At 44.9% G+C, this 13,767-nt stretch overlaps 2 protein-coding genes across 2 annotated transcripts in view; both read left to right on the plus strand.

The window, feature by feature from the left end:
• Window positions 1–9,767, plus strand: part of LOC127570224 (1-phosphatidylinositol 4,5-bisphosphate phosphodiesterase beta-2-like) — a 99,570-nt gene extending 89,803 nt beyond the window's left edge. Inside the window, exon 32 of the mRNA XM_052015532.1 lies at window positions 8,613–9,767. Coding sequence (XP_051871492.1) covers window positions 8,613–8,870 — 258 coding nt within the window. The 3' untranslated portion in view covers window positions 8,871–9,767. The remainder of the gene's footprint in view (window positions 1–8,612) is intronic.
• A 2,578-nt stretch (window positions 9,768–12,345) lies between these two features.
• The window catches only part of LOC127571850 (EH domain-containing protein 4-like), a 66,397-nt gene continuing 64,975 nt past the window's right edge, over window positions 12,346–13,767 (plus strand). The window contains exon 1 of the mRNA XM_052018598.1: window positions 12,346–13,174. Coding sequence (XP_051874558.1) covers window positions 12,948–13,174 — 227 coding nt within the window. The 5' untranslated portion in view covers window positions 12,346–12,947. The remainder of the gene's footprint in view (window positions 13,175–13,767) is intronic.

Below are 13,767 nucleotides of genomic sequence, written 5' to 3' on the forward strand. Positions count from 1 at the left end.
CCTGACTTCTTTGAGGATGTAACACGCAGATTTGATAGAGGGGAACCTGTAGATGTAGAGCATTTGGATTTTCAGAAAGCATTTGATAAGGCGTTAATAAACAGCTTGTGCATAAGAGCTCACGGTATTAGGGATGTATGTAAGTATGGTTTATTGCAGCGAAGACAGAGTTGAAGTAAACAGTACTTTTTCAGGCTGGTAGGATGTAACCAGTGGATTGCCCCAAGGATCATATTTTGGCCCTCAATTATTTATGATTTATATTAATGATCTGGAGGAGGAGCAGACTGTCAAGATCCAAGTTTGCCTATGTCACAAAAATAGGTGGGAGGGCATGTTGTGATGAGGATATAAGAACTATGCAACTGAATACAGAAGTAGTGGGTGAAAAATGGAATTTAATATGGCAAAGTGCGAGGTTATGTGCATCAGTAAGAGGGATCGAAAGGCAGACTATTATCTAAATGGAGAAATACCACAAGTGAGTGAAGTACAGAGGGATCTAGGTGTTCTTGTTTGTGAATTGCAAAAAGATTAGAAGGCAGCTGAAGCAAGTAGTTAGGAAGGCAAGTGGCTTTTTGGCCTTTATTAAAGGAAGGTTGGAGTTTAGAAATAGGGAAGTATTGTTATTCTTGTACAGGATACTGCTGAAGCCACACCCAGACTACTGTGCACAGTTTTAGTTCCATTACTTAAGAAAAGATATACTAGCATTGGAGGCAGTCCAGAAAAGATTCACTCGTCTAGTTCCTGGGATGAGAGGGCTGTCCAAATATAAAGAGCTAAAGAAATTAGAATTATGTTCTTTGGAGTTTAGAAGAATAAGGGGCTTTCTTATTGAAACATTTAAGATCCTTACAGAATATGACACTAAACGTTGAGATGTTTCCACCAGTGGGAGCATCTCAAACGAGGGGACACAGTTATAATATTGGGGCAGTCAATTAAAATGAGGTGCTTAGGAACAACTTCCCTGATTAGTGAATCTCTAATTATTTGCCCTGGAGAGTTGTGGAGGCTAGATCCCTGGGAATATTTAAAGAGCAAGTAGATATATTTTTGAAAGATTAGGGAATTGAGGGCTATGGGGAACTAGCACAGAAGAGCAAATGAGATCTGGGAACATCAATCATGATCATATTACATGGTGGGGCAGGCTTGAGGGCTGAGTGGCCTACTCCTGCTCTCTTCTTATGTAAAAGATTAATGAGGAAAGGAAAAATATACTAGAGGACAAAGCAAGCCAGAAATGTAAAAACAGATATGATTTTTTAAAGTATTTAAGAGAATTCATAAAATTATTGGTTTGACAGAAAATGAGAAATTAATAATGGAAAATAAGGAAACAGCAGATGAATTATCAGATTTTTGCATCAGTCTTCACTATAGAAGATTCAATAACATTCCAGGATAGGTGTAAATTGGGAATTGAACTCAGGGAGAAAATTATGATCACCAGGATAGTGGTGAGCAAATTGTTGAGAGCCATGGGCTGATAAGTCTCATTCGCCTTCATTCCCAGAGTGTCAAGGGAAATGACCATTGAGGCAGATGATGCTTTGGTTTTAATTTCCTGAAATTCCTTAAATTTGAGGACAATTCTATTAGGAACTCCCTTATTCAAAAGGGAAACAAAAACTACAGACCAATTAGCTTAATGACTGCCATAGGGAAAATGTTAGAAGCTATTATTAGAGAGGTCACTTTGAAAAATTCATGGTAATCAAGTGAGTTCAATGTGGTTTTGTGAAAGGGAAATTAGGTTTGACTAAATTAGTGGAGTTCTTTGAATAAAGAATATGGTGTGAATAAAAGGGAACTAAATTGATTTTCAGAAAATATTTGGTTATTGCAGAAAATAGAAGCTCATGGTGTTGGACGTATTGGCAAGGACAGAGGATTAGTGGCGAGGAAACAAAATAGGCTTAAATGGTTTGTCTTTTGGTTGGCAAGATGTAGCAAGTGGTCAGCCATAGGGAAAGATACTGGATCCTCAATATTTTATAATTTATGTAAATGATTCAGATGAAGGTGGGTGCCAAGATATAATTTCTGAAATTGCTGATGACACACAGATAGGTAGGAAACGAACTTGTGAAGAGAACATAAAGAGACCATAAAGGGATATACGTAGATAGGTTAAACAAGTACATAAAAGATCTGGCTGATGAAATACAATGTGGAAAATGTCAAATTGTTCATTTTAGCAGGAAAAGTAAAAAAAAATTAGCAATGGTGCAACTAGAGCTCAGAGATACAAAGGAATGTGCGTGTCTTAGAGCATGATTTGGAGAGGGTTAGTTTGCAAGTACCACCAATAATTCGGAAAGCTAACAAGGTTATTGTTTATTTTTAGGTGGATTGAATACAAAATTAGGAAGGTTACACTTCAGTTACATTGTGTGTTGGTGAGACATCTCGATATTGCGTGCAGAATTGGTCTTTGCTTAAGAAAGGTTGTAATGTGTTGGAAGCAGTTCAAAGAAGGTAGACGTACCTGCACATCAATGGGTAGTCTCATGAGGAAAGGTTGGACAGGCTAGGCTTATGTCAGCTGGTTTAAAAGAGTAGGATGAGAGGATTGTCCTATCAAGAGAGGCTAAACAGGTAGATCAGTAGTCTTTGTTTAGAAGAATGAGGGATGATCTTATTGAAATATGTAAGATCCCAAGGGACCATGACAGGATAGATGTCAAGATTTTTCACTAGTGAGTGGCCAGTAATTTAAAACTGATATATGTAGAAATTTCTTCTTGCAGAGGGTAATGAGTCTCTGGAATTCTTTACCCCAGAGAGTTGTGGAGGCTAGCTCACTGGAAGTATTTAAAATGGAAGTAGATAAATCTTTGAAAGATCAGGGGATTGAGGGCTATGGGCATCTTGCATAGAAGAGTTGAGGCCTGGGGTAGATCAGCCATGATCATCTTGAATGGTGAGGAAGTCTTAATTGGCCTTCTCCTGCTCCTACTTTATTTTGTTCTTGTGTTTTTGAATGAAGGGAGACTTGACTGAGACATGCAAGATCCTGAGAGGTCTTGACAGGATGGATGTGGAGAAAATGTTTGTTCTTCCTTTAATACGGAAATGAGGCGTTTTTTTCTGAGGGTTGAGTCTTTGGCACCTTCTCCCTTAAACAGTGGTGGAAGCAGGGCTTTTGAATATTATTAAGGCAGGGGTGGATAGATTGTTGATATACAAGGGTGTGAAAGGTTGGATAGGTGGGAATGCAGAATTAAGTTTACAATCAGATCAGCCATGGTCTCATTGAAAACTGGAACAGGTTCAATGGGCTGAGTGGCCTGTTGCTGGTCCTACTTCATCTGTTCATTTTACTGCATAATGCTGCCATATCTATCTTCATCATAATCCAGGTGGTTGACTTCACAATAGCATGATAAGGCGAAACCTACAGCACAAATGGCAGTGATGCTTCACTCCCTAATGAGCTCAAAGCCTTTTATGCAGGCTTTGAAAGGGTGAATAACACTACATCTGTGTGAATCCCCAAAGCATCAGGCCACCCTGTGATCTCTGTCTTGGCTGATATCAGAACATCCTTCAAGAGGGTGAACTCTCGCAAGGCGTCAGGCCCCAGTGGTGTACCTGGACAGGTACTGAAAACTTGTGCCAACTGGCTGGAGTGTTCAAGGACATCTTCAACCTCTCATTGCTGCAGTCTGAGGTTCCCACCTGCTTCAAGAGGGCAGCAATCATACTGGTGCCTGAGAAGAGCAGGGTGTGCTGCCTCAATGACTATTGCCCTGTGGCATTCACACCTACTGTGATGAAGTGCTTTGAGGGGTTGGTTATGGCTAGAATTAACTCCTCCCTGAGCAAGGGCCTGGGTCCGCTGCAATTTACCTACCGCCACAACAAGTCTACAGTGGACACAATCTCACTAGCTCTCCAATCTGCTTTGGAGCACCTGGACAACAGGAAAACATATCTCAGGCAGCTGCTTACAGCTCCACGCCTCCGAATCCTCTAAGATTATCTTCTGATCCAGGGTCCGCTCTGTGGAGCACGAGACGTGCTCACGTTTCTTCTTCCAAAAGGTGCACAGGGGGAGCTGTGATCCACAGCCTTAAGGAAGAGGACGGCTCAGTAACATCCTCGCAGATGGACGTATTAAGGATCTGCAGATCCTTCTATGCCAGTCTGTATGACAAAAAGGCCACAGACAGCACCGCCTCCCAGAACTTCCTGGCCTCTATCACGGAGGTCTTAGATGACAGCAAGCAGGAGAGTCTGGACCAACCAATGACCCTGGAGGAGCTGACTGGCTCCGTCCTGTCCTTTGATTCGAATAAAACTCCTGGACATGACAGCTTACCGGCAGAGTTGTACTTGGCTCTGTGGGATTGGATGGGCCCGGACCTGCTGGAAGTATATAACGCTATGCTCCTGTCTGGCAGCATGTCAGAATCCTTGAGGAAGGGCACCATTACCCTCATCTACAAGCAGAAGGGGGAGATGGCAGACATCAGAAATTGGAGACTCACCTCACTGTTGAATGTGGACTATAAGATCCTGTCCAAGGCCGTTGCCAACAGGGTCAAGTCTGCTCTGGGACAGGTGATCCACCTGGACCAAACCTGTGCTGTACCTGGCAGGAAGATCTTTGACAGCCTTGTGCTGCTCAGGGACACCATCGCCTACATGCAGGACAGAGGGGTGGACACCTGCCTGGTCAGCTTGGACCAGGAGAAGGCCTTCAACAGGATATCACACATGTACATGTTGGATGTGCTCACCAAAATGGGCTTTGGGGAGGGAATCAGGAATTGGATCCAACTGCTCTACAAAGACATCAGTAGCACAGTCCAAATCAATGGGTGGGAAACAGATAGCTTCCCCATAAAGTCTGGAGTCAGGCAGGCCTGCCCTCTCTCTCCTGTCTTGTTCGTGTGCTGCATAGAACCCTTTGCTGAATCCATCAGGAAGGACGACAGCATCAGAGGGGTGATGTTGCCAGGCAGTGAGGGCACCCAGGTGAAAACCTCCCTGTACATGGACGACATCGCCGTCTTCTGCTTGGACCCAAGGTCAGTTCGCAGATTGATCAGGGGCCAGAGTCAATCGCGCAAAGAGCGAGGCCATGCTCTTCGGCCACTGGCCCGACCGATCCAACATCCCCTTCACTGTCAGGCCTGACTACCTGAAGGTGCTGAGGATCTGGTTCGGAGGGGCTGGGGCGTGCAACAAAAATTGGCGGGAGCGGATTGGGAAGTGAAGCAGAGACTGGGACAGTGGGAACAGCGCTCCTTCTCAATAACTGGGAAGAACTTGGTCATCAGGTGTGAGGTGCTCTCAGGGCTGCTATACTTGGCGTAGGTGTGGTCTGTTCCTCGCTCCTCTGGCTTGGAAATCACCTGTGCCATCTTCCAGTTCATCTGGGGATCCAAGATGGAGCGGGTCCGATGGGTCACCATGCACAAGTCCCTGGACACTGGGGGCAAAAGTGTCCCCAATGTCACCCTCATCCTGATGACCACCTTCGTCTGTGGCTGCATCAGGCTGTGCATGGAACCGAAGTACGTGGGCACCAAGTGTGACTACGTGCTGAGGTTCTACCTGTCCCTGGTGTTGCGAAGGATGGGCCTGGCCCCACTGCTGCACAATGCCCCAGTCAGCTGGACATTGCCGCACTACCTGTCCTTCGTGGAAAAGTTCTTCCAGACCAACACCTTTGACCACAAGTCTATCAGGCAGTGGTTGGCGCGTAACATCCTGTAGACACCGCAGAAGGACTCGATGGATACTGTGGGGTGGTTCCCTAAGCAGACTCTCCAGATGATCTGGCAGAATGCCTCATCGCCAGAACTCACCAACAAGCACCAAGACCTCACTTGGCTGGCAGTGAGAGGGGCCCTCCCAGTCAGATCCTTCCTGCATGGTAGGAACATCACTCTCAGTGCCGCTGCCCCCAGGAGGACTGCGCTGGGGATGAGACGGTCGCCTACCTCTTTGCAGGCTGTGGGTTTGCGCAGAGGGTGTGGCGAAAGATGCAAGGGTCCTTGTCACAGTTCATACCCAGCAGCTGCATAACGGAGGATTCTCTGATCTACGGGCTGTTCCTGGGTCACACACAGAGAAGCACATCAACTGCTGCTGGAAGGTCATCAACTTGGTGAAAGACGCCCTTTGGTCTGCCCAAAACTTGTTGGTCTCCCAGCACTGCGAGATGTCCGTAGGGTAATGCTGCCGACTGCCACATTCCAGGCTGCAGGAGTACATGCTGAGGGACACATTGAAGCTGGGTGCAGCCAACGCAAGGGCTCGGTGGGGAAGGACAACAGTTTAAGGTTCTTCTGCCACAGGAGAGGGAGGGGTGGGGTCAGGCAAGGAAGCCCCTTAAATATTGTAAATATGGGATTGGGGTATCACCCCAGGGAGCCACATGAGTGGCATTGGTGCTGTGCTTTTTATAAAAAGTAACACTAATGATTGATCTGTACATGAATGTAAAGGTTTGCACTGTTTTATTATTGTATATAGTTTGTCTTTTATTATGAATAAAGTTTATTTTGGAATAAAAAAAATTATAGCTCAGCATTCAACACCATCATCCCCTTGGTATTAATCAACAAGCTTCAAAACCTGGGCCTCTGTACTTCCCTCTGCAACTGGATCCTTGACTTCCTTATTGGGAAACCACAAGCAGTGTGGATCAGTAATAACATCTCCTCCTCGTTAATGATCAACACAGACATAGCTTAAGGATGCATGCTTAGTCCACTGCTCTAGTCTCTCTACACTCATAACTGTGTGGCTAAGCACAGCTCAAACACCACCTATATGTTCACAGATGACATCACTGTTGTTGGTAAAATTTCAGGTGGCAACGACGAGGCTTACAGGAGTGAGATAGTTCAGCTGGTTGAGTGGTGTTGCAACAACAACCTCACACTCAACATCAACAAGACCAAGGAATTGATTGTGGACTTAAAGAAGAGGAAGTCAGGAGAACACATACCAGTCCTCATTGAGCAGTGGAAAGGGTGAGCAGCAAGTTCCTGGGCGTCAACATCTCAGAGGATCTATCCTGGGCCCAACACATTGGTGCAATCATGAAGATGGCACGCTAGTGGCTCTACTTCGTTAGGAGTTTGAGGAGATTCGGTATGTCACCAAAGACTCTTGCAAATTTCTATGGATGTATGGTGGAGACCATTCTGACTGTTGCATCACAGCCTGGAACGGAGGCTCTAATGCACAGGATCACAAGAGGCTGCAGAGGGTTGTAGACTCAGCCAGCTTCATCACGGGCACAACCCTCCCCACCAGTGAGGTCATCTTCAAGAGGCGGAGGCACAGGAGCCTGAGGACCCAGACTCAGTGATTTAGGAACAGCTTCTTCTGCTCCACCAATGGTCCATGAACACCATCTCATTATTTCTATTTTTTGCACTATTTATTTTTGTCAGTTACAGTATTTTATGTCTTTGCACTGTACTGCTGCTGCGAAACAATAAATTTCACCACATCTATGTCCATCATAATAAACCTCATTCTGATATCCTGTACAAAATGTTTAAAATTTCTAAATTTTAACCATAGGACTCTAGCTTCTGAGTGAGAAAGCTGAGGGTTCAAACTGAATCTCAGGATAGTCTAGGCAAAGACTTCAGTGTAGGATTGAATGCCTGAGGCCCCATTTTTGAAGGGAAACTCTGAAATCTCTTTTCCCTGAAGGATACACTTTAATCTCAGAATACTTCATACCCAATTAAATACTTCTGCAGTGTACCCACTCCTCTAATGCAGAAGATATGGTAATTTGTTCACAGCAAGGTTCTACACATACCAGTGAGATAATGGACAAATGGTCTGTTTTAAGGACACAGAAAAATCAGAAAAATGAGTTAGTGTTTCAGAGTGATGACTTTTCAAGGTGCTGCAATCCATTTTAGAGACTTTGGTCAAAGGATAATATGGACAATGCCACTAATATGATCTCTACTATTCTTTTAAGTAGCACTATGGGATCTAATGCATCCATGAGGGGGCAGGCAAGGGCTTGGTTTAACATCTTATCTGAAAGATAGCACCTCTAACAATAGAGCATTACCCCAGTAAGAAGCAGGGCCAGTTCTCCAGGGCAGCATTGCCCAATATGAGATAATATGGCTACTGAGTATAGAAAATTAAAAATGAGGAAGTATTTTATAGATAAGATAGAGAAACTATTTCCTCTGATGGTTTAGTATCTTAAAGTTAGGCTATTCAAGGATGAAGTCAGGGGACACTTCTTCTGATTAAGGTTCATGGAAATTTTGAATTCTTTCCCCTTTAAAAATTAGTCAAGTTTTGTTTGGCAAAATTGAGGGTATGGAACCAAGTAAGTAGATGAAGTTACTAATCAGTCAGGACCAACTGAATGCTGCTTTGGTCATTCATTTTGGCTTCTATGAATGTACTGTGTGCTTCATTTCAAAGTAAATCATAGCATGTGAAACATTTTGAGTCACTATGTAAACAAACGAGTTGCTGTGCAATTACATCACTAATGCCAGAGAATCCTATCTGTAACAACATGAGCCAAGATACATTAAGTCTCATTTCAGCATCTGGTTACCTGTTTCTCTCTTGTTGTTTTTCATGACATTTAGTACCAGTTGGAGGCACAGAACGAGTATGAAGCAAAAATGAAGGCCTTACCACAGGTGATATCGGAGCTGATCAAATCCACCTTAAATACTAAGTTCACCCAAGAGCTGGAGAGGTTGCAGTGTGAAGGGAAAGATCTGCCAGAAACAAAGGCATGTGAATTATCATCAACACTGCCTGATGAGATGACAGAGAACCCTGTTCCTGGGGTAACTCAACAGCCTGAGGATGACCTTCAAGATAATATCACTGTGTTATAATATAATAATGAGCTACTAATGATATATGGTCAGATAAGATTTATGTTTGCAGTGTTAGCACTAGATTGACTAGCAGGGAGATCTGCTGACCTGCTGTATTCAGTGTGTTTTACTGGTGTAAAGAGGCACCTGTTCATCTTGTATGGTAATTTGCAGGAGGTAGCATACTCTCAGTTTGTTGGGATACATATATTCAGGTAGAGACTGATACAGCTTAAGACAGGGTTTGAAAAAGTGTGACCTAAGTTCATCCATTTCATAACATTCCTCTTCCACATTTACATATCTCTTCAGTATGCTCTTGTCTGCATTTGGTCAAAAGCTTCATGTCCTAGCAAACTAAGTGCTCCTTTTGCCCTTTAATGCTGAAGATCTTACTGCAAGGTCACACAAATTATTAAGGACATAGCTTTATTGCATTATTGACATTACAATAAATATTTTAAAATTGAATTAATTAGAATATTCTGTCGAGAAGAATGATGGACTGAATGGGAAAAGGCAGATAAATGGAATTATAGGAGGGTGCTCTTTTGGAGAGAAGGCATGGAGCAATGGGAAAAATGGTTCCTTTTGTGGTCTAAAATTCTGATATTCAATGAAACCAACTGAGTAGTTTTTCCAGACAATATAGGTAAAAGATCATTGACTGGTCATCACAGGCAGTGCCCACTGAGGATATACAAGGATAGGACTATGATGTTCACTCCTGCAGGCAGAAAACTCTATTAAACAGACGTGTTATACTAGGAAGGCTGGACTACACATAGAAGCTAGGTTGCGGATATCATGGCACCATTGACTATAAACATGGAATAGGCACCTCTTTGCAAATTAGTTTGACGAAGCTCTGTAAAAACACTTGGTTATAAAACATATGCATGATTTTCTTTAGAATTTGAGTGAATCCTGTCTGTAGATGCTTCTGACAATAAAAACTGTTACTTATATCGTGTGAATGAACATTTTTCATTTATTAAACATTGTCACCTCAAATGGGCCTATTGAATGTGAACTCAGACCTTTAGTCAGAAAGTAGAATAACCTGAAATTTGGGGTGTAGTACCAACTGACTCACTTGGTTCAGAATATGGGCATTGGTGGGTTATGGAGGAAAGGGGTGAGTGGTGGTTTTAGGGGAGATGATATTTGGGTTACAATCATGAAGAGCTGATGTGACAACAAAATGAATAAGGACCAGGGATATATTAATGTGGGCAAGGAAGGAACTTGGTAAAGGTTGTTTTGTCAGTCTGACCAGCAATGGAAGCTCTCCTCTTATCACCATTGACTTAGCCAAGATGGTGAGAATTAAGTCAGAAACATAGAAAAACTACAGCACAATTCAGGCCCTTCGGCCCACAAAGCTGTGCCGAACATGTCCCTACCCTAGAAATTACCAGGCTTACCCATAGCCCTCTATTTTACTCAGCTCCATGTACCTATCTAACAGTCTCTTGAAAGACCCTATTGTATCCGCCTCCACCACCGTTTCTGGCAGCCCATTCCACGCACTCACCACTCTCTGAGTAAAAAACTTACCCCTGACATCTCCTCTATATCTACTCCCCAGCACCTTAAACCTACGTCCTCTTGTGGCCACCAATTCAGCCCTGGGGAAAAGCCTCTGACTATCTACCCTATCAATACCTCTCATCATCTTATACACCTCTATCAGGTCCCCCCTCATCCTCCGTCTCTCTAAGGAGAAAAGGCCGAGTTCCCTCAACCTGCTTTCATAAGGCATGCTCCGCATTCCAGGCAGCATCCTTGTAAATCTCCTCTGCACCTTCTCTATGGCTTCCACATCTTTCCTGCAGTGAGGCGACCAGAACTGAGCACAACACTCCAAGTGGGGTCTGACCAGGGACCTATATAGCTGCAACAATACCTCACGGCTCCTAAATTCAATTCCCCAACTGATGAAGGACAATACACCATATGTCTTCTTAACCACAGAGTCAACCTGCACAGCCGCTTTGAGCGTCCTCTTCTTTGCCTGTAGCATGAATCAGCAACTTTTTCAAATGAGGGTTCATTTTCTTGACACTTAACTCCATGAAGGAAGAGGAATAATAATACACTAACTTGAATGGCTAAAAATAAATAGAGAAGAGGAACTAAAAAGTTGGTAAAATTCCAGTTAGAAAAATCACCTCATTTAACCTGCAAGGGGGATGACCTGCTGAGGATTGCAAGGGTGGAAACTGCAGGAGCTGTAGCAACGATGCAAGTCAGCTTTGGCTAAGTAGGTTAGTGCTCTCACCTCAAATGGCTATGGATTTCAATAAGCACTTAAATCTAAACTGATGCTCTGGTGCACCATTGTTGGAGTTGGTCTGTTGGATGAGACATTAAATTAAAACCCTGCGTGCCTTTGCAGGTGGATATAAAAGATAGTGTAGCACTATTCTGAAGATGAGTAAGAGTTATCCAAGGTGTTATGGCCAATATTTATCCCACAATGGGCACCATTAACAAAAACAGATTATCTGTTCATTAGCACATACTGTTTGAGGGATCCTGCTACATGTAAAATGACTACTGTTTATTTTTTAAAATGGCAACTACAATTCAAAAATACTTAATCAGCTTAAAGCTACTTTGAGATTTCCTCAGGTCATGAAAAGTACTAAGTATTTATTTTATTGTTCCATTCCCCTCCACCATTGTAGTCTATGTAAGTGAAGACAGGTTGTTAGTGGACACTTCCTTTGACTACTGTTTAACTAGTGAGCAATGGTATCATCCTCACTGACCTATCATAATTAAATTTTCAGGGACTCCTAGGATAAATACAAATTATAAACTCATGTCACAGGGTGACAACATCAAAACCTCAAATAATAATGTTCAAGGCAACAAATATCAAAGGTCAAAGCATCTATCACAAGCTGCTGGAGAAACTCTTTGGGTCAAGCAGCATCTATTAAGGCAAAGGGATAGTCGACGTTTCAAGTCTGATGCAGGATCTCGACCTGAAAATATCGACTATCCTTTTCCTTCACAGACGCTGCCAACTACAAGGACGCCATTGGTGCCAGAGAAAGTCAAGTTCTCAAGAAATTCCAGCCTCCCGGCTGGGAGAAAATAACCCACAACTGCTGAGGACGGAGACGCTGTGTTAAGGCTGCTGCGGCCACATTAAAGAAGCAACAGGCGAGGCAACGTGCCCCAAGCTCGGCCAAGAGGGGCTCTCTCCTCCGGTAAGGTTTCCCGCCCCTACCAGTACCAGCCCCTCACTCACTCTGCCCCACAGTATTTCATTTATAACAACGCTGTTAACTAAAACGACGTGCACTATGCCCGACCCTTCCTTCCGGCTAACCTTTACCACTCGACTCCTCCTTTCAGTTGCTCTGTGAAGCGCCTGAGCCCAGGAGCGGTCGGAACCGGCAGACGGAGGGAACTACAACTCCCGGCAGGCCATGCGTGCGCTTCCGGTGCGCGGGAAGGCGGAGGCTTGTGCTGGGCGTTTGGTCTCAGAGCGCGAGCGAGGAGTCCCTGCGCCTCAGTCTGAAGTGGAGCCGGAGGGAGGGAGTGAGGTGGCCGGAGTGTGAGGGACGAGAGGGGGTGAGGAGGACCCGGAGTGTGAGGGACGAGAGGGGGTGAGGAGGACCCGGAGTGTGAGGGACGAGAGGGGGTGAGGAGGACCCGGAGTGTGAGGGACGAGAGGGGGTGAGGCGGACCCGGAGTGTGAGGGACGAGAGGGGGTGAGGAGGACCCGGAGTGTGAGGGACGAGAGGGGGTGAGGAGGACCCGGAGTGTGAGGGACGAGAGGGGGTGAGGAGGACCTGGAGTGTGAGAGAGGGAGTGACCTGGTCTGGGAGAGAGGGACAGAGAGAAGGAGTGACCCGGAATTTGAGAGAGAAAGAGGGAGGGAGGTAGTGAGTGAGAGATCGAGTGAGGGACCCGGAGTCGAGAGACTGGGATCGCACAGGTATCCCGAGTGTGTGGGACTGGGAGCCGGAGTCTGAGAGAGGGGTGTCAGAGGGACCGGGACCGGAGTCACAGAGGGAGAGGCGGGGAGCCGGAGACTGAGCGGTGTGAAGGGGACCCGGAGTCCGGCCAAGCACCATGTTCAGCTGGCTGTCCGGGCCTGAGGCCTGCGGGAAGGACTCGATGGTGTTTGAGACGGTGTCCGACGGGCTGCGCTCCCTGTACCACAAGAGGCTCCAGCCCCTGGAGGATTACTATCAGTTCCATCAGTTCCACTCGCCCTCTCTGGAGCAGGCTGACTTCGAGAACAAGCCCATGGTGCTGCTTATTGGGCAGTACTCGACTGGCAAGACCACCTTCATCAGGTAATCACCAGGGCCATGGGCTAGAGGGGATGAAAGAAACTCTGGATTCTGACAGGTGATCATTTAGGCGCCAGGTATTCCGGAAATAGCAGGGTAGTTGGAAATATTTGGCATATCCCGTACACCACCAAGGGGGATGGTGTTTCATAAATACTTGTGGTCTGGGAATTCTTGAAGAACAACGACACTTGTTGGGTTTTTAATAATAATCCAATAACTTTCTTCACAGAGGGTATTTGCACTGTGGTTTGAAAAAAACACTATGAAAGTGTGTTGCTCTATGAAAGCTGTTGGTTTATTGTTTAAAAAAACACATTGTTCAGAAAACTAGACCTGTCGTTCCTTTAGCATTTGTGTTTTCAATGCCACATGCATAGTTTGTCACTATACTGGTAATCTACCAAAACAGACATTCTGTGCCAAGCTCTGCCATTGGAAGAGATTAGCAGGTGGATGGAGGAAAAGATTCAAGGATGTGCGCAAAGCCTCTTTGAAGAAATGCAACGTCACCATTAAATCCTGAGAAAGTGTGGCACATAACTATTCAAAGTAGAGAAGGAGCCTTTGAGGTAGCGCTGAAAAACTCAAAGCCA

The sequence above is a fragment of the Pristis pectinata genome, chromosome 1, assembly GCF_009764475.1.
Source record: "Pristis pectinata isolate sPriPec2 chromosome 1, sPriPec2.1.pri, whole genome shotgun sequence".
Classification (NCBI taxonomy): domain Eukaryota; kingdom Metazoa; phylum Chordata; class Chondrichthyes; order Rhinopristiformes; family Pristidae; genus Pristis; species Pristis pectinata.